Raw genomic sequence first — 20902 nt, 5'->3', positions numbered from 1 at the left:
GGAGGCTCATTTTTATATGTCTCGTTTTATCTGGACATTGTATTGTCACCTTATTGATTTGCTTTCAATAAAAAGAATAAAAAAATAAAATTTAAAAAAAAGATGCCTGATCAGTCAGAAAAATGCATCGAAATGACGGATTCGTCTTTCCGGTATCATCCGGCAAAACTGATCCGGCATTTATGTTTTTCACCTTTTTTTCGGTCTGCGCATAATACATTCCTATGGATAAAAATGCCGGATTTGGCATTCCGGCAAGTCTTCAGTTTTTTGGGCCGGAGATAAAACCATAGCATGCTGCGGTTTTATCTTTTGCCTGATCAGTCAAAAAGACTGAACTGAAGACATCCTGATGCATCCTGAAAGGATTACTCTCCATTCAGAATGCATGGGGATATCACTGATCAGTTCTTTTCCGGCATTGAGCACTTTTGACGGAACTCAGTGCCGGATAAGAAAAACGCTAATGATGGCCGCTAGCACATCCGCAATATCCATTCCCCATAGCTCTGTGTGCTTTTATTGTGGAAAAAAAAATGATTTGATACATATGCAAATTAACCTGAGGCGAGTCCTGTCCCTGACTCATCTCAGGGACAGAATTCATCTCAGGTTAATTTGCATATGTATCAAATGTTGTTGTTTTTTTACACAATAAAAGCACACAGAGCTATGGGGACTGGATATTGCGGATGTGCTAGCGGCGATCTAGCGACCCATGCCCTCAGCTCTAAGTCTATACACAAAATCCCGGTGACAGGTTCCCTTTAAGTCTTTGAGATAGCTTGGTACAGTAGCGACATACTTTTGGAGATGTAAGTCGAGGAAATTAACCAGATTGTTGGTAGCTGAATTGGTATTGGATACAATTGGTCCCCCGGCGGGAAGGGTTCCTTGCGTCCTAATGTACTTTGGGTAAATGGTAAAAGTAGGGTTTGGCAGGGAATGGTATAATGAGATATTGTTTTTCTACTTTATTGATGATGCCATCAGTAAGTGCCCTTCTCAAAAGCTGTTCTAGATTATAATATTCTATACCCTGAACAACGATCCCCCCACCCTTGTCTGCAAGCCGAATTACAATATTAGTATTTTTACACAGTTTGTCGAGAACTCTTTTCTTCCCATAAAACCGTCTGTGTTTAAACACCATCTGTCCCCAATAAGGGAGAATTTTTGGAAGCTTTTTAATCTAAAAAGGCATGAGACGTGTGATGGTTAGGTGTGTTTCTGAACACACTGCTTGTTAACAAGGACAAGTGCGTTTAATATGTTCTGCTATTATTGCGCCAAAGATATATCATTTATCTATATACCTATATCTATCCTCTATATATAATCTATCTATATATACTATGGCAGCAGCAGCAATTTTAGGCTTTCAACATAAGAGCTGTTAAACAAAAATCGTCCATGAGCCTTCACAGCCGCAATCTACAAGTAAGCACATAGCGGACATACAGAACTAGCATGACAGCCGACACAAAGGCGCCTCACAACTCCACTGTGATATAAGGAACTCACAGGTAAGAAATTACTTCGCGAAAAATGGTGGGCGGAGCGAAAGAGACTGGAATGTAGGGGGAGAACCCTGCAGTCACTATGGAAACCACAGAGTAGCTACTGATTAGTTAGCCCTGATGTCAATCTCGCCACGCCGCCTATCCAGTGGCTTTGTGTTCTCCTTCTTTCTCCACCGTCCTTCCTGACAGGAAGCTCCGCCTGCTGTACCCTTCGGATTGGTCAGATTCGAGGTGGTACATTCCGGTATCCCGGCTGTGGGACCTGCAGGCGGAGTGTTCCATTGAAAGGAGAAGGGTGCTCGGGCCTAAGCCTGGTTTGCAGAGCTTTGCTGGATCTGAGCCTTTCTTTTCACGTTGTGCCAAGCAAGAACAAGTGGTGGTAAGGCGGAGGATGAGGCCGTAGGAACCTTGAAGACTGTGGGAGGAAGAAAGACGACCTGCACGTAGAGACATGGACAGTCAGGTACTGAAAGGTGAAAGTAGGCACTGACCACTGCTTCCCCAGAATGCATGTGTACAGGAACAAAAAGCATGGTGCTTTCGCCTAATTTGTATGTGCTGTGTTATAAAGACTAGAACCAAGAGCAACTTCAGCACAGGGTTCATGGGGACCATAGAGCTTTACTGGATTTCGCACAATGCAGAGAGAACAGTGGCAGGGCACAGTGTATGGCAAGCAGCAGTTAGCTGAGGGGACAACAGGACTGTCTGTACTAAGGCCACCTGCACACCTTGTGTAATACAGTACCAGTAAAGCGGATCAGGTTAGACAAACCCACTTCTCTCTGCTGTGCATATAATGTCCACTATATTTGCACCCTTTGGCAAAACCACATCACATTTGCAAGTAAAACATACGGTTTTTGAGGGGAAACGCACAGAAAGCCCCACAGAAATCTGTGTGGAACTTCTGCTAGTAAACCTATGGGTACCTGCACATGTGCGTGTAACCATGCAAATTTCTGTGCCAAAACCGCGTTAAGCTGCATGTGTTATTTACGGATTTGATGTTTCGCCACAGTTCTCACCCTTCCATTGAAAAGGAGGTACTGCATATGTAATGGATATAATGTGGATTTCTACATCCTCACAAAAAAAAAAAAAGTACATACTGGTACTGTGCTTCATGCTGCGTTTCTTTTTTCTGCATGAGAATCTGCACAGAAAAAAACAATGTGTAATCTGAAACGTGTGCAGCCTTGTGATGACCACATTTTCCAGACCTACTATGGGTGATCTGGGATGCTGTGATTTCCAGCCCTGCTGCGGGTGTGCTGTCCCATACTGACTACAGGACAGTAGAGCCATGGTTGGGCCGGAGCTAACGGCATCATGGATCATGAGCTGTTGTTACTCCGGGCAGGCTGGCCATCACACGGACTGCACACGGTAATTTGAAAGCAGCCTAGGGGAGGATATGGCACGTACTGAGTAGGGTTGCACCAGATATACCACGTATGTTACTGGTTATGTGGTGGTGATAGCTTTACAGGTCCTATATCATCCAGGAGCATTCTTGCTGCAGGAGACATTTCCTGTGTATTGCCTCATGGAGACACTGCTGCATGGAGACACTGCTGCATGCAGCTCGCATAAAAGTCTGTGTAAGGAAAAAGGTAAATCCATCTTCCCTCAGCCGCAGTCAGAGCCAGACCCAGGTGCTACCATCTTGATTGAATTCTGAGCAACTCCTCCCCTCCCTGCTCAACCTGTTCCTTTTTATTTACTCGCATAAGGTGTAAAAAGGGGCTGGCCCAAGACAAGGATACAGGAAGTGATGACATGTCAAAGGACAGGGAGGGGCAATCAATGTGGCTGGAATGCATCCCTGTATAAGGAAGGATGACCACTGGTCCCGATTCAGCCAAAGTACCCTCTGCTAGAGCGCTCTTTGTCATCTGTCTCCCTGTGTCGGATTTAGCCAATCTATAAAAACACACACACACACATCCTCAAATAAAATGTCTGCATAATAAAATTTCCACAACAGGGCTCATTCATACCGGGATTTCCATTTTGTTTCGATACTGGCCTGCGCTTCTGCGCAGTCCAGTATCACAGAACATGAGTGCGCTGCTGTCGGCGCACTCATGTTCCCTCAGAAGCACAGGGGAGAAGGAAGCAGTCCTCCCTTCCCCTGTGCTGCTGCCACCAATGAGGAGAGAGGGGCGGAGGAGGGGTGGGCACACTGCGCCACCAATGATAGGACAACCTTTTTTTTATGGGTTCGGACTTAGTTAAGTTACCAGACTACATAGAGCGGCTCCCAGGGATCTCCCTGCACCTACTATTATTCCTGGGCGCCGCTCCGTTCGCCCGCTGTGCCCCCATTACAGTCTCCTGCTCCGTATGCTAATTCTCTCGGAACGCCCAGGAGAGAAGCCGATGTCTCCTCCCCATCGCTCCGATAGTGGTAATTAGCATACGGAGCAGGAGACTGTAACTGGGGCGAACGGAGCGGCGCCCAGGAATAATAGTAGGTGCAGGGAGATCCCTGGACGCCGCTCTATGTAGCCTGGTAACTTGACTAAGTCTGAACCCAGGAAAGGTAGTCTTTAACTTTCAATACAGGAGGCAGGTGCCGGCAGTATAATCACATTGCCGACACCCTGCCTCTGACAGGGAGCTGCGATCAGAGGCGGTCAACCGGTCAGGTGCGGTACATGAGGGGTTAACTGCCTCTGATATGCTGCCAGTACCTGCCTCCTGTATTCAGGGTTAATTATCATTGGTGGCGCAGCGCCCCCCACCTCAACCCGTCCAGTATAAAAATCATTGGCGCCAGTGGCCACAGAATCCGCTCACCTCCTCCTCATTGGTGGTGCAGTGGCAGCTTCTGATCGGAGCCCCAGCAGTGTAATCCTGGGGCTCCGATCGGTTACCATGGCATCCAGGACGCTACTGAAGCCCTGCCTGCCATAGTCGACTCCCTGCTGCTGTGTGAACAGGGCAGCAGGGAGACTGTAACGTCCTATTCACCCTAATAGAGCTCTATCAGGGTGAATAGGACAAGGGATGAAAAAATCCCAGGTTCTAGTCCCCAAGTTATTAAATAAAGTAAAAAAAAAAACCACCAAAATATTAAGTATCAATTACATATAAAATATATAAACAATAAATAAATAAACATATCACATATCGCCTCGTCCGAAAAGTCAAAACTATTAAAATAGAAAAAAAATCTATGCGGTGAACGCCGAAATAAAAAATAAAAACTATAATTATTATTTTTTTTTAAATGCGGAATGCACGTGCCTTTTTTGGTTTATTTTTTTTCGCGTGGTATCGAATGTATGGAGTATCGCAATAATTTTTTATGGTATCGAATAAAAAAACTCGGTATCGCAACAACTCTAATTGGCACATCCTTCTCCATCATAGAAATTCTTATTCTTGTTCGCAAATACGGACAAGAATAGGGCGTTATATCTTTTTTTGGGGGGGACCACCGAACAGAAGTACAGACAGTACACAGTGTGCTGTCTGCATCTTTTGCAGCCCCATTGAAATGAATGGGTCCGCATCTGATCTGCAAAATTACGAAAAATCTGATTGTGTCAATGGGCCCTTAATGTGATGCACATAGGGGGAGATTTAGGCCTCTTTCACACTTGCGTTGTCCGGATCTGGCGTGTACTCCACTTGCCGGAATTACACGCCGGATCCGGAAGTACGCAAGTGTGCTGAAGGCATTTGAAGACGGATCCGTCTTCAAAATGCTTTCAGTGTTACTATGGCAGCCAGGACGCTATTAAAGTCCTGGTTGCCATAGTAGTAGTGGGGAGCGGGGGAGCGGTACACTTACAGTCCGCGCGGCTCCCAGGGCGCTTCAGAGTGCCCCATGCGATCACGTCATCCATGTGCGTGGGGCGCCCTGACGTCAATCTGGAGTGCCCCGGGAGCCGCACGGACGGTAAGTATGCTGCTCCCCGCTCCCCACTGCACTTTACCATGGCTGCCAGGACTTTAGCCTCTTGGCAGCCATGGTAACCATTCAGAAAAAGCTAAACGTCGGATCCGGCAATGCGCCAAAACGACGTTTATCTTAAGGCCGGATCAATGCCTTTCAATGGGCATTAATTCCGGATCCGGCCTTGCGGCAAGTCTTCAGGATTTTTGGCCAGAGCAAAAAGCGCAGCATGCTGCGGTATTTTCTCCGGCCCAAAAACGTTCCGTTCCGGAACTGAAGACATCCTGAACGGATTTCATTACATTCAGAATGCATTAGGATAAAACTGATCAGGATTCTTCCGGCATAGACAGAACTCTATGCCGGAAGAAAAGAACGCAAGTGTGAAAGAGCCCTTATCAAACTGGTGTAAAGTAGAACAGGCTTAGTTGATCATAGCAACCAATTAGGTTCCACCTTTCGTTTTTCACAACTCCTTTGGAAAAAGAAAGGTGGAATCTGATTGGTTTCTATGGTCAATTGAGCCAATTCTACTTTTACCCACTACACCAGTTTGACAACTCTCCCCTATAGTGTTATTTCTTTAGTACCTCCATGTACCGCACATTAATATTAAGTGACCCCATCATGTACCTCCTCACACTGTGGGCAACATGAGGTTAATGTGAGGTCCTTGATGGGGTTATTTATTAATTTCAGCCACATGGTGGTCCAAATTATTAACACCCTATGCATCACATTAATAGTAACAACATCATGCGCCTCCTCACATAATGGGCAACATAGGGTTATTTACTATTAATATGAGGCACAGGGCGGTCCAGATAGATAAAACTATGCCTCACAGTAAGGGCTCACACACACAACCATATGTATTTTGCGTTTCACAAAATATAAGGATGACATCCGCGTGCATTCCGTATTTTACAGAACAGCTGGCCTCTAATAGAACAGTCCTATCCTTGTCCATAATGCGGACAATAATAGGACATGTTCTATATTTTTTATTTTTTTTCAAAAACGGAAATATGGAAATGGAATGCACATGGAGTAACCTTATTTTTTTTATTTTTTTTTATTTTTTTTGTGGACCCGTTGAAATGAATGTTTCCGCATACCGTTCGCAAAAAAAAAAATAATGGAACGGACACGGAAAGAAAATATGTTCGTGTGCATGAGCCCTAATAGTAAGTAGCACATGTGCCTGAGTGGCTGGCACTTTTGGGGTCATAACCTGCAGCGCAAAAGTGCTAGAAAGAGATTCAGACTGCGTGTGCTGATAGTTCTAGTCCCAGGCTGGGATCACGTGCTGATTAACCACTACAGGACCGCCGCACGCAGGATTGTGTCCTGGCGGCGGCCCTGTTATTCCTCCTGGACGCGTCGAAGCGTCCTCTCGCGAGACGCGAGATTTCCTGTGAACGCGTGCACACAGGTGCACGCGTTCACAGGATCGGCAGGTAAACGAGTGCATCTACAGCCTGCCAGCGGCAATCATTCGCTGGCAGGCTGTAGATGCGTTTTTTTTTTTTTTTTCCCCTAAAAGGAGATGTGCTACTTTACAGAACTGCCTAAGCACCACTACACTACACCCCCCCCCCCCAATCACTTATTAACCCCTGATCACCCCATATTGACTCCGTCATTGATCACCCCCCTGTAAGGCTTCATTCAGACGTCCGTATGTGTTTTACGGATCCGCAAAACACGGACACCGGCAATGTGCTTTCCGCATTTTGCTGATCCGCACATTGCCAGATCTATATAGAAAATGCCTTTTCTTGTCCGCAATTGCGGACAAGAATAGGAAATGTTCTATAGGCTCTACAAAAAACGCAGTGTTCGCTCGATCAGGCCTGATCTTGTGCGCACACTTGCGTTCAGTCCGCCCCACCGCAGTGAACGAAATTTATTTATTTTTTTTGATCACTGCAAAAAGACTGTAAAATCGCTGTGGTGCTATAAAAAGATCACTTTTGAGGGCCATGGTGAGTTCATAGAAGATATTTTTTTTTTGGGGCACAAGTTAGCGGAATTTTATTTATTTATTTATTTATTTATTTATTTATTTTTTTCTTACAAAGTCTCATATTCCAGTAACTTGTGACAAAAAATAAAGTCTCACATGAACTCGCCATACCCCTCACGGAATCCAAATGCGTAAACATTTTTTGACATTTATATTCCAGACTTATTCTCACGCTTTAGGGCCCCTAAAATGCCAGGGCAGTATAAATACCCCACAAATGACCCCATTTCAGAAAGAAGACACCCCAAGGTATTCGCTAAGGGGCATAGTCCATGAAAGATTGAATTTGTTGTCACAAGTTAGCGGAAAGGGAGACTTTGTGAGAAAAAAAAAACAAAAAACAATTTCCGCTAACTTGTGCAAAAAAAAAAACTTCTATGAACTCGCCATGCCCCTCACGGAATACCTTGGGGTGTCTTCTTTCCACAATGGTGTCACATGTGGGGTATTTATACTGTCCTGGCATTTTAGGGGCCCTAAAGCGTGAGAAGAAGTCTGGAATCCAGATGCCTAAAAATGCCCTCCTAAAAGGAAATTGGGCCCTTTGCGCATCTTGGCTGCAATAAAGTGTCACACATGTGGTATCGCCGTACTCAGGAGAAGTAGGGCAATGTCTTTTGGGGTGTCTTTTTACCTATAACCATGCTGGGTGAGAGAAATATCTCTCTATAATGACAACTTTGTATAAAAAAAAAAAAATGAGAAAAGTTGACTTTTAGAGAGATATTTCTCTCACCCAGCATGGGTATAGGTAAAAATACACCCCAAAACACATTGCCCTACCTCTTCTGAGTACGGCAATACCACATGTGACACTTTTTTGCAGCCAAGATGCGCATAGGAGCCCAATTTCCAATGAGTACTTTCAGGCTTTCACAGGGCATTTTTACGAATTTGGATTCCAAACTACTTCTCGCGCTTTAGGGCCCCTAAGATGCCAGGGCAGTATAAATACCCCACAAATAACCCCATTTCGGAAAGAAGACACCCCAAGGTATTCCGTGAGGGTTATGGTTAGTTCATGTAAAATTTTTATTTTTTGTCACAAGTTAGTGGAATATGAGGGTGTGTTTTTTTTTTTTTTTTTTTTTTTTAATACAGTTTATAAGTCTCATATTCCACTAACTTGTGACAAAAAATAAAAACTTCCATGATCTCACTATGCCCATCAGCGAATACATTAGGGTGTCTACTTTCCGAAATGGGGTCATTTTTGGGGTGTTTCTACTGTCTGGGTATTGTAGAACGTCGGAAAACATGACAGGTGCTCAGAAAGTCAGAGCTGCTTCAAAATGCGGAAATTCACATTTTTGCACCATAGTTTGTAAACGCTATAACTTTTACCCAAACCAATAAAAATACACTTATTGCATATTTTTTTTTTTTTTTTTTTATCAGACATGTAGAACAATAAATTTAGAGAGAAATTTATATAGAAATGTAGTTTTAATTGAAAAATTTTGCAACCGAAAGTGAAAAATTACGTTTTTTTGCAAGAATTTCGATTTAATATAAAAAAATTTAAAAAAGTCAGCAGCAATGAAATACCACCAAATTAAAGCTCTATTAGTGAGAAGAAAGTGTTTAGTGTAGTGCAGAATTGTTAAAAGTGGTCTGATCATTAAGGGGGTTTAAGCTAGGGGAGCTGAGCTGGTTAAAGGGGTTATCCGAGATGCTGCACTATCCCATGTGGCCTGCACTTATTTATCGCTTATCCACTATTAGATCGTCTGGAGTCTTTCTGCTGGGACTCCCACTGATCATACCCCCGACAACCCCCCCTGAAATGAACAGAGCGTGCAGTTGGGTATGAGCATTTCTGTGGGAGATTTGGAGATAGCCAAGCACTGTACTCAGCAGGACTTCCATAAAAACAAAGGGAGTGGCCACACACATGTACGACCGGCCGCTCCATTTATTTCTGGGGGGCTCCCATTCTTGTGATCAATGGGGTTCCCAGCGGTAGGAGCAAGAACAGTATACACAGCACAGGTCAAACAGTAGTAATCTGTGGGACACAGTACATAACCAGTCCAAGAACAGTGACAGTAAGAAAAGTAGCAGGAATCTGACAGTATACAAAGTGACAGACACGGGAATGCATTGGAGATTAAGGCCCCCTGCACACGAAGTTGTGCTGCGGCCCGCAAAATGCGGGCCGCAATGAGCGAACACAGTCCGTGGGGCAGCCACAGCGGATTGCGGACCCATTCACTTGAATGGGTCCGCGATCCGGCCGTTCCGCAAAAAGATAGAACATGTTCTATCTTTTTGCGGAACGGAAGTAAGGGACAAAACCCCACGGAAGCACTCCGTAGTGCTTCCATAGGGTTCCGTTCTGTGCTTCCGTTCTGCACCATTCCGCATCTCCGGATTTGCGGACCCGTTCAAGTGAATGTGTCCGCATCCGTGATGCGGAATGCCCACGGAACGGCACCCGTGTATTGCTGATCTGCAAATGCGGTCCGCAATACGGCAACGGGGTGCACACGTTCGTGTGCAGGGGGCCTTAGGCAGACCACAGTAGTGATAAAGCCGTACAACAGCGCTGTATCCAAATAGCGAAGATGCCAAGGATGTATCTAAAATAGTTTGTTTTTAGAACAGAAAAAGTTGAATACGAGGTATTTGTATGGACAGAGTGCTTCTTAGTGCTGCTGCATCGATTCGAATAAACCACCTCGTCCATGGGCACTGCAGGAGTGTTAGTTGTAATGAGCGCCACTTCATTTTTTTTAAAACAAAAAAAAAAGTTCTATATTGGTCTACTTTCACACTGGTGTTTTGCCTCTCCGTTTGGGAGATCCGTTCAGGGCTCACAAGCGCCGGTTTTGCCCTAATGCATTCTGAATGGAAAAGGATCCGCTCAGAACGCATCAGTTTGTCTCCGTTTAATCTCCATTCTGCTCTGGAGGCTGACATCATAAGGCTACTTTCACACTAGCGTTTGTCGGTCCGCTCGTGAGCTCCGTTTGAAGGAGCTCACGAGCGGACCCGAACGCAGCCGTCCAGCCCTGATGCAGTCTGAATGGAGCGGATCCGCTCAGACTGCATCAGTCTGGCGGCGTTCAGCCTCCGCTCCGCACGGACAGGCGGACAGCTGAACGCTGCTTGCAGCGTTCGGGTGTCCGCCTGGCCGTGCGGAGGCGTGCGGATCCGTGCGGATCCGTCCAGACTTACAATGTAAGTCAATGGGGACGGATCCGTTTGAAGATGCCACAATATGGCTCAATCTTCAGGCGGATCCGTCCCCCATTGACTTTACATTGAAAGTCTGGACGGATTCGTACGTGGCTATTTTCACACTTAGCTTTTATATGCTAAAAATAATGCAGACGGATCCGTTCTGAACGGAGCCTTCGTCTGCATTATTATGATCGGATCCGTTCAGAACGGATCCGATCGAACGCTAGTGTGAAAGTAGCCTTACGCTGCCTCTGACACAATAGACTTTCAATGGTGTTAAAGACGGATCAGTCTTGGCTATGTTTAAAGGTAATACAAATGGATCCGTTCTGAACGGATGCAGACGGTTGTATTATCTGAACAGATCCGTCCATGATGGATCCTCACAGAACGCGAGTGTGAAAGTAGCCTAAGGCCTCGTTCACACTTCAGTGTTTGGTCAGTGATTTCCATCAGTGATTTGTGAGCCAAAACCAGAAGAGAAGCCTCAACAGACATAACGTATAAGGGAAAGATCTGCTCCTGTTCTGTGTTTAGAGCCGGACCTGGTTTTGGGTCACGAATCACTGATGGAAATCACTGACCGAACACTGACGTGTGAATGAGGCATAACCCTTTCAAGAATCATTTTTCACCTTCCTGACCCGGCCTAATTTTGCAGATCTGACATTTCACTTTGAAATGCTTTTACTTATTTGAGCAATTTTGGTAAATTGTCCACAAAATAAAAAATTACAGAAAATTTGGAAACATTTGCTATTTTCTAAATTAGAATTTTTCAGATTTTAAGGATAGTGATTTATAGTTATTAACCCATTGAATACTGACATTTTTGAGTTTTTAATTTTTTCTTCCCTGTCTTCACAGGGCCATAACCCTTCCCTTTTTTTTTTTTCCCCGTTCACATAGCTGTATGGGGACTTGTTTTTTGCAGGACAAGTTATACTTTCTAACTGCACCATTTAATATTACATACAATGTAGTTTTTGTGTATTTAATACTGAAAAAAAAAAAATACAAAAACAATACTAAAATAATTATTTTTTTTACATCACCATATTCTGATCCTCATAACTTTTTTTTATGTCTACCAAGATTTTTATTAAACATTTTTGGGGGTAAGTGAAGCAATGAAAAAATGGCCAATTGACCGTCTTGATTTGTATATATATATTTTTTCCATTATATCATTCGCAGTATTATGGGATAAATATTTTTCTGTGAAGTTTTTTGACGCAACGATGCCCATGATGTTTATATATTTTTTAAAAAATTTTTTAAAGCCCCTGTAGGAGGCTACGATATGCATTAGTTAGATTTCTTTTAGCTTAAAGGGGTTCTGCACTTTGTTTTAACTGATGATCTATCCTCTGGATAGATCATCAGCTAATCGGACCCCCGCCGATTAGCTGTTTGAGAAGGCAGCGGTGCTCCAGCAATGTCACGGCCTTCTCACTGTTTACCGCCAGCCCACCGACGTCATGACTAGTTTCAACTAGCGTGGGCGGGGCTAAGCTCCATTCAAGTGAACAGAGCTTAGTCCCGCCCACACTAGTTGATACTAGTCGTGACTGATCAGAAGCTGATGATCTATCCAGAGGAAAGATTATCAGTTAAAACAAAGTGCAGAACCCCTTTAAAGGAGTATCGCCAAAAATGTTTTCTGACAGTTAAAACCAGATAGTAACGCACAACTTTTTTTTTTTTTTTTTTTTTTTTTACTAGCTGTATGCAGATTTATTAATTCTGTTTCCTGAACATGAGTGAGGGTGGCCATCTTGCCTGAGATGTTCTTAACAGCATATAGAAAGGGGGGGGCTTCAAATGGGACATGGTGTGAAAAAAAAAAAAAAAAAACAGTCCAGAAAAATCTGCCTTCCAAAATCCGTATGGCATTCCTTTCCTTCTGCGCCCTGCCGTATGCACGTACAGCAGTTTGCGACCACATATGGGGTGTTTCTGTAAACTACTGAATCGGGGCCATGAATATTGAGGTTTGTTCGGCTGTTTACCCTTGTTTTGTTACCGGGAAAAAAAATATTAAAATGGAAAATCTGCCAAAAAAGTGAAATTTTGAAATTGTGTCTCTATTTACCATTAATTCTTGTGGAACACCTAAAGGGTTAACAACGTTTCTAAAATCAGTTTTGAATACCTTGAGTGGTGTAGTTTCTAGAATGGGGTCATTTTTGGATGGTTTCTATTATGTAAGCCTCACAAAGTGACTTCAGACCTGAACTGGTCCTTTTTAACCCCGCTAGCTGAAACCCCCTTCATGACCAGGCCACTTTTTACACTTCTGCACTACACTACTTTCACCGTTTATTGCTCGGTCATGCAACTTACCACCAAAATTAATTTTACCTCCTTTTCTTCTCACTAATAGAGCTTTCATTTGGTGGTATTTCATTGCTGCTGACATTTTTACTTTTTTTGTTATTAATCGAAATGTAACGTTTTTTTTGGAAAAAAATGACATTTTTCACTTTCAGCTGTAAAATTATGCAAAAAAAAAACAACATCCATATATACATTTTTCGCTAAATTTATTGTTCTAAGTGTCTGATAAAAAAAAAATGGTTTGGTTAAAAGTTATAGTGTTTACAAACTACGGCGAGTTCCTAGAATTTTTTTATTTTTTGTCGCAAGTTAGCGGAAAATGATGTGTGTTTGTAAGGGAAAAAAAAACCAAAACAAAAAAACCCATCATTTTCCGCTAACTTGCGACAAAAAATAAAAAAATTCTAGGAACTCGCCGTGCCACTCACGGAATACCTTGGGGTGTCTTCTTTCCAAAATGGGGTCACTTGTGGCGTAGTTATACTGCCCTGGCAATTTAGGGGCCCAAATGTGTGAGAAGTACTTTGCAATCAAAATGTGTAAAAAATGGCCTGCTAAATCAGAAAGGTGCACTTTGGAATATGTGCCCCTTTGCCCACCTTGGCTGCAAAAAAGTGTGACACATCTGGTATCGCTGTACTCAGGAGAAGTTGGGGAATGTGTTTTGGGGTGTCATTTTACATATACCCATGCTGGGTGAGAGAAATATCTTGGTCAAATGCCAACTTTGTATAAAAAAAAATAAATTGGAAAAGTTGTCTTTTGCCAAGATATTTCTCTCACCCAGCATGGGTATATGTAAAATGACACCCCAAAACACATTCCCCAGCTTCTCCTGAGTACGGCGATACCACATGTGTGACACTTTTTTTGCAGCCTAGATGCGCAAAGGTGCCCAAATCCCTTTTAGGAGGGCATTTTTTAGACATTTGGATCCCAGACTTCTTCTCACGATTTAGGGCCCCTAAAAAGCCAGGGCAGTATAAATACCCCACTTTGGAAAGAAGACACCCCAAGGTATTCAATGAGGGGCCTGGCGAGTTCATAGAATTTTTTTTTTTTTTGGCATAAGTTGGCGGAAATTTTTTTTTTTTTCCCTCACAAAGTCTCACTTTCCGCCAACTTAGGACAAAAATTTAAATCTTTCATGGACTCAATATGCCCCTCAGCGAATACCTTGGGATGTCTTCTTTCCAAAATGGGGTCAGTTGTGGGGTGTTTGTACTGCCCTGGCATTTGAGGGTCTCCGCAATCATTACATGTATGGCCAGCATTAGGAGTTTCTGCTATTTTCCTTATATTGAGCATACGGGTAATGAGATGTTTTTTTCCGTTCAGCCTCTGGGCTGAATGAAGAAATCTGTGCCGTTCATTTTTTTTTCTTTCGCATCGATCAATGTGGATGAAGAAATCTCTGCCAAAAAAAAATAAAAGAGGGGAAAGGCGTCTGCCAGGACATAGGAGCTCCGCCCAACATCCATACCCACTTAGCTCGTATGCCCTGGCAAACCAGATTTCTCCATTCACATCAATCGATGTGGATGAATAAATCATTGCCGGGATTTTTATTTATTTTTATTTTTTTTTATATATACAAAGTGTTTGCCAAAGCATAGGAACGCCGCCTCCTCCTCAGCTCGTATGCCTTGGTAAACGTATCTTTTACTGCAGAGTAGAAATCTCGTCTTGCAGCGCCGCATACACAGACTTGCGTGTAATCTGACAGCAGCGCAATGCTTCTGTCAGAACGCACATCAGTGCTGCAGCTGGTCGATCGGTTGGTCCACCTGGAAGGTTAAAAAAAAAAAAACAGGCCGCAACGCAATAATTTTATTTAACTTTGGAACAGAATATATAAACTTTAACTTTTTGAACTAAACATTTAACCTTTTTGCTTACTGGTGTGTGTGTGTTGTGTGTTTTTACCTTTTATAGAACAAACCTCTCCTTCCCCATGGGTCAATGTGCAAAGCACAAATCGCCCAAAGATGTGGCGAAGTGCGTTAGAGGTTTGCAGCAGCTGTATGTGAATGGGCCCTAATAGCCCTGTGTGCCTGTCCTGGTGAGATGTGATCCCTATGCTAGGTGTACCTGTGTGTGGTACTTCCCGGAAACACTCTCCAAAGCATAGGGCAGGGTGGTCAGGACAGAAATAGCGGGTGTCACGCCTTATTCCACTCCTGCTACAGACGTGACATCTTTTTCGGGGTGACGGTTGGGTTGAGGTACCAGGAACGACATTGGGGAAATGCCGCTCGTGTAGACGGCTAACTACACTGGTGGATGGGGCCACGGAACCTCCTGGGTACAGGAGGCTCTCGAAGATCTCTTCCTGAAATTTGAGGAAGGATCCAGTTCTCCCAGCCTTACTGTAGAGAACAAAACTATTATACAGAGCCAATTGAATTAGGTATACAGACACCTTCTTATACCAGCATCTGGTTCTGCGGGAAACTAAATACGGAGACAACATCTGGTCATTGAAGTCCACCCCTCCCATGTGAAGGTTATAGTCGTGGACTGAGAGGGGCTTTTCAATGACACGGGTTGCTCGCTCAATTTGTATTGTCGTGTCTGCGTGAATGGAGGAGAGCATGTAAACCTCACGCTTGTCTCTCCATTTCACCGCCAGCAGTTCTTCGTTACACAATGCGGCCCTCTGCCCCCTTGCAAGACTGGTGGTAACGAGCCGTTGGGGGAAGCCCGCGCGACTAGTTCGCGCGGTGCCACAGGCGCCAATCCGTTCTAGAAACAAATGCCTAAAGAGGGCCACACTTGTGTAGAAATTGTCCACATAAAGATGGTACCCCTTGCCGAATAAGGGTGACACCAAGTCCCAGACTGTCTTCCCACTGCTCCCCAGGTAGTCAGGGCAACCGACCGGCTCCAGGGTCTGATCTTTTCCCTCATAGATCCGAAATTTGTGGGTATAGCCTGTGGCCCTTTCACAGAGCTTATACAATTTGACCCCATACCGGGCGCGCTTGCTTGGGATGTATTGTTGGAAGCCAAGGCGCCCGGTAAAATGTATCAGGGACTCGTCTACGCAGATGTTTTGCTCTGGGGTATACAAATTTGCAAATTTCAGGTTGAAATGGTCTATGAGGGGCCGAATTTTGTGGAGCCGGTCAAAAGCAGGGTGGCCTCTGGGACGGGAGGCGGTGTTGTCGCTAAAGTGCAGGAAACGCATGATGGCCTCAAAACGTGCCCTTGACATAGCAGAGAACATGGGCATGTGATGAATTGGGTTCGTGGACCAATTTGACCGCAATTCATGCTTTTTAGTTAGACCCATGTTGAGGAGGAGGCCCAGAAAAGTTTTAATTTCGGAAACTTGGACTGGTTTCCACCGGAAAGGCTGGGCATAATAGCTTCCCGGGTTGGTGGTTATAAATTGTATGGCATACCTGTTTGTTTCGGCCACAACTATGTCCAAGAGCTCCACAGTCAAGAACAGCTCAAAAAATCCCAGGGCCGAACCGATCTGAGCTGTCTCAACCCGAACTCCAGACTGGGCGGTGAAAGGGGGAACTACAGGTGCGGCTGAAGTTGGTGACTGCCAATCAGGGTTTGCCAGCACCTCTGGGATTCTAGGGGCTCTACGGGCCCGTCTTTGCGGTGGCTGCGACGGGGTCACTACTGCTCGTGCCACCGTACCAGCTTCAACTGCCCTTCTGGTGCTCGCCACGTCACCAGGTTGTACAGCAGTGCTGGTACTAGGTCCAGGGAGGGCTGCGCTGCTGGTGTATGCCTCACCACGTAATCCGACAGCACCAGCCCCACTCTGCTGCCCTTAAAGCGGATCCTGCGCAACCTGTGGTCTAGCGACATGGAGCCGGGTACGCCTGGTGCTATCAGGGACCTCAGCCTCCTCGTCCGAACTTTGGGTCAGAGAGCCGCTGCTTTCTACAGGTTCGTATTCTGACCCGCTAGATTCATCAGATGAGGGTTCCCATTCCTCATCCGACTGGGTCAGAAGCCTGTAGGCCTCTTCAGAAGAATACCCCCTGTTTGACGTTTGGGCAACTAAATTTAGGGGTATTCCCTGAGACTACCCAAGAAAAAAAAGTAAGCCCGTCTTACAAAGGGGAGGCTAGCGAAGTACCGGAGGCCGCTGCGGTTGATAAAAAAAGATCAAAACTGTTTTTTTTTTTTTTATCGCCGCAGCGCGTGTAAAGTGAATGTGCAGTGATCAAAACAAAAAAAAATTTTGTCACTACGGTTGGGCGGGTGTGGGCGACCGATCAGGCCTGATCGGGCAAACACTGCGTTTTGGGTGGAGGGCGAACTAAAGTGACACTAATACTATTATAGATCTGACCGTGATCAGTTTTGATCACTTCCAGATACTATAAAATTACAAATGCTGATTAGCGATACGCTAATCGGCGAATAAGGGACTGCGGTGCGGTGGGCTGGGCGCTAACTGATCCCTAAACTACCTAACCAAGGGGCCTAAACTATACCTAAAACATAAAAAATCAATACCAGTGAAAAAAAAAAAGTGACAGTTTGCACTGATCACTTTTTTCCTTTCACTAGTGATTGACAGGGGCGAACAAAGGGGTGATCAAAGGGTTAATTGGGGTGCAGGGGGTGATCTGGGGCTAAAGTGTGGTGTTGGTTGGTGCTACTCACTGTGAAGCCTGCTCCTCTGCTGGATCCAACCGACGAAAAGGACCAGCAGAGGAGCAGGGCAGCCATATAACAGATCATATTTACTAATATGATCTGTTATCTGGCACTTGATTGTGTTGTGTGTTTTTTTTTTTTTTTTTTTTTTATCAGCTTGCCAGCCGCGATCATTGGCTGGCAAGCTGATGACTCGACCTCCCCTTGACGAAATGCCGGCCCGAACTGCGCATGCGCGGGCGGGCAAAGCGCGTCATCTCGCGTATATGCGTGACTCTGCGCAGCGCTGCCGCCTCCGGACCGCACATCTGCGTTAGGCGGTCCGGAGGTGGTTAAAAAGTTGTTTTTTTTGACATTTTTCGGAGAAATTTTCAAGATTTACTTCTAAACTTCTAACATAGAAACATAGACTGTGTCGGCAGATAAGAACCATTTGGCCCATGTAGTCTGCCCAAGCCATGTAATGTCCCCCAAAAATAAAATGTCATTCCCAAAATGAGCCTAACATGAAGTACATATTTATTTATTTTTTATAAATAAAAATGAATTGTAAATTTTTATTTATTTTTTTACTCCATTTTACCAGTGTAATTAAGTACAATATGTGACGAAAAAACGATCTCAGAATGGCCTGTATACATCAAAGTGTTTTAAAGTTATCACCACAAAGTGACACTGGTCAGACTTGCAAAAAATTGCCTGGTCCTGAAGGTGAAAATGAGCCCGGTCCTTAAAGGGGTATTATCAACACACCGTTTCATACTTACCTGTTCCCGGAACGCTGTCCACTTCCTGGTTTCGGCAGGGGGCAGGCTCCATCTTAATTGATTTACTATACTATACTGGCCAGAAAGAAATTACCATAGCGCATGCGCCGCCTCGGCGTGCGCTTTCGGGACTGCGGGAGCGGCAGGCCAGGAGAAGCGCTAGCGTGGCCACCACGATTCCTGAGAAGAGTGGTGGCTGTAACCATGGGAGACGGAAGACAACAGTCAGGTAAGTATTTGTTTATTTTCTTCTAAGGGGTGGGAATTGGTTAATTAAATATATTTAGAAAAATGATCACTGTTAAATCATTAACAGATTTAACAGTGATAATTAAGATAATAATACCCCTTTTATGGAGTTAGAGGTTCTGGAAGGTTTTCTTTAACAATTGGGTAACAACCGTACTGTCTTTTAGCTTTACTTTAACTGGCTCAGATTCACGGGCAAAAACAGTTTCTCCTGTAAATCCGACAGCCGGTACATAACAAGGGGTTACCTGATGAGGCTGCAAGAAACTCTGGTCTACTACTGTTTTGGCTGCCCCCGTGTCAACCAGGAATGGTAATGCCTTTTTGTTGCCTATGGATACAGGCACATGACGTTGAGGGCCCTTTTCTTCAGTTTTTGCGAGCAGTGCTGGCACGAGGTTGCCTATTTCCTAGCAGGGACTAGTGGAGGTCTGTTGATCTCCGCTGTCAGGATCCTTGGGCACTTCCCTTTGCTGATGTGGAGCGTGGCAATCTCGTTTCATGTGGCCAGGTTTCCCACAGTTAACACATCTGAAATCTCTACGGGATGTTTGTTGCTGTCTCTGGCCCTGATTGACATATTTGGGTTATTATAAAAAGGAAGGCACTCTTTTATATCTGTTGTTTTTGCTAGATTTAAAATTAAAAAAATAAATAAATTATTATAATTAAAAGATATTATAAAAATTAAAATGGAAAAAGCTGAAATTAACAGGTAGTTTCTCTCTATCCTTGTTCTTAATCTGCAAGAATCTGTGGATCAAGGATGTAGAGCGTATAATTACTATTGCATATACAAACAGAGTATCCTGCTGGGTACATGAAACGTATGCTATGTACATAGAAATGAAGATATGAACATGATACTATAAGATCAAAATGTTCCGCTAATTGTAAATTGCTTCGCAGGAGAAATTTATTGCTAAATACATCCAATCTTTGCGGAAATATAAAAACAATTTATGCAGAGTATAGAATTACACACTGAATACTGTGCGCTGATATAGAGGAGTATAAAAATTTGCGTTGAATTCATATAACTGCCCGTTGAATATGTCGGCATAGAAAAGTTCAATCTTTGCTGGATATAGAAGTGCATGCTGAATACATATGGCTGTCTGCTGAATACATGAAGTGTAGAGGGGAGTTTATATCCACCTATGTTCTAATGGTTAGATGTTATCAGCCAGCTGTATTACAATTGATATAGACTGTTACAGATATTCTTTATGTTGCATAAGTAGCGTTCAGCAGTATCATCTGGTATGATTCATATAGGAAATTCTGTATTCCGCCTGTATGGGATTAATGGCCGCAACACACTGTTGCATATACAGTGTTCCTTTCACTTTTTAGTAAGACAGTTCTCAGCAATATGACGTAGAGGAGGTCGCACAAGAGACGTACACGAACAATACCTCTAACGACTATAGAAGATAACACTGTAATTAATCTTGGCAACATTCCACTTTCACAAGCACAGATTCATCTCCTAAATAAAGGGTTGAAATTTTAACCAACCCAAAAAGTTGATACATTTTCCACCTATATTGGTATAGAGAAATTTATGAAGAAAATAATGCCTAAATAAATACTATATGAAGAACCCAATATTTTCAGGAAATATCAATCAATACGAATGAGCACACAGACCTTAAAGAAAAATCCAAGCAATACCCTAAACAAGAAATAGGACCAGAAATAGCTACATTCCGACTAATCTGATATAAGAAAATTAAAGAGTAAAAACAATATTTGAGAATTTAACAAGACAAGAGAGAGAGAAGCCATCAAACAGCTACAAGCTCAGAATAAGGCTGAATGCACACAGCCGTGTTCTGCGGCCGGGAGCGGTCCGTGGTAACACTGCCTGGATTTCTGTTGAGAGCAGGAGCGCACGGCGTCATTGGTTGCTATGAAGCGCACAGCGTCATAGCAGCCAATGACGCCATGCGCTCCTGCTCTCAACAGGAATCCAGGCCATGTTACCGCAGAACACGGCCGTGTGCATTCGGCCTTACAGGAGGGTGCTATCGTGGTATTGAATTCTGATCAGTATGGCGGTGAATGTAAACGCCAATTGTCTGATCTAGACGCATACAAATTATTAAAAGGCGACCCAACCCTTCAATACCAACATGAGTTGAAGTTATTGTGATAGGGGACTTGACGAGGGAATCCTCCTCAAACATGAATACAAATATATAATTGGAACACCAAAACGACTGCCCGTTTTTTTTATTGCATCCCCAAAATTCATAAAAAC

General features: G+C 43.9%; 1 protein-coding gene across 4 annotated transcripts in view; it reads left to right on the top strand.

The window, feature by feature from the left end:
• Positions 1–1756: 1756 nt before the first annotated feature.
• Positions 1757–20902, top strand: part of MLLT1 (MLLT1 super elongation complex subunit) — a 205772-nt gene continuing 186626 nt past the window's right edge. For 2 of the 4 annotated variants that reach the window (XM_044306058.1, XM_044306049.1), the window contains exon 1: positions 1758–1986. In XM_044306058.1, coding sequence (XP_044161993.1) covers positions 1975–1986 — 12 coding nt within the window. In that variant the 5' untranslated portion in view covers positions 1758–1974. Of the gene's footprint in view, positions 1997–20902 lie in introns of all 4 variants that reach the window. The other 2 variants (XM_044306040.1, XM_044306067.1) reach the window with 2 other exon arrangements.

Source organism: Bufo gargarizans, chromosome 1 (genome assembly GCF_014858855.1).
Source record: "Bufo gargarizans isolate SCDJY-AF-19 chromosome 1, ASM1485885v1, whole genome shotgun sequence".
NCBI classification, from domain to species: domain Eukaryota; kingdom Metazoa; phylum Chordata; class Amphibia; order Anura; family Bufonidae; genus Bufo; species Bufo gargarizans.
Note: the sequence above shows the minus strand (reverse complement) of the source record. Positions and strands in the feature narration are given on the sequence as shown.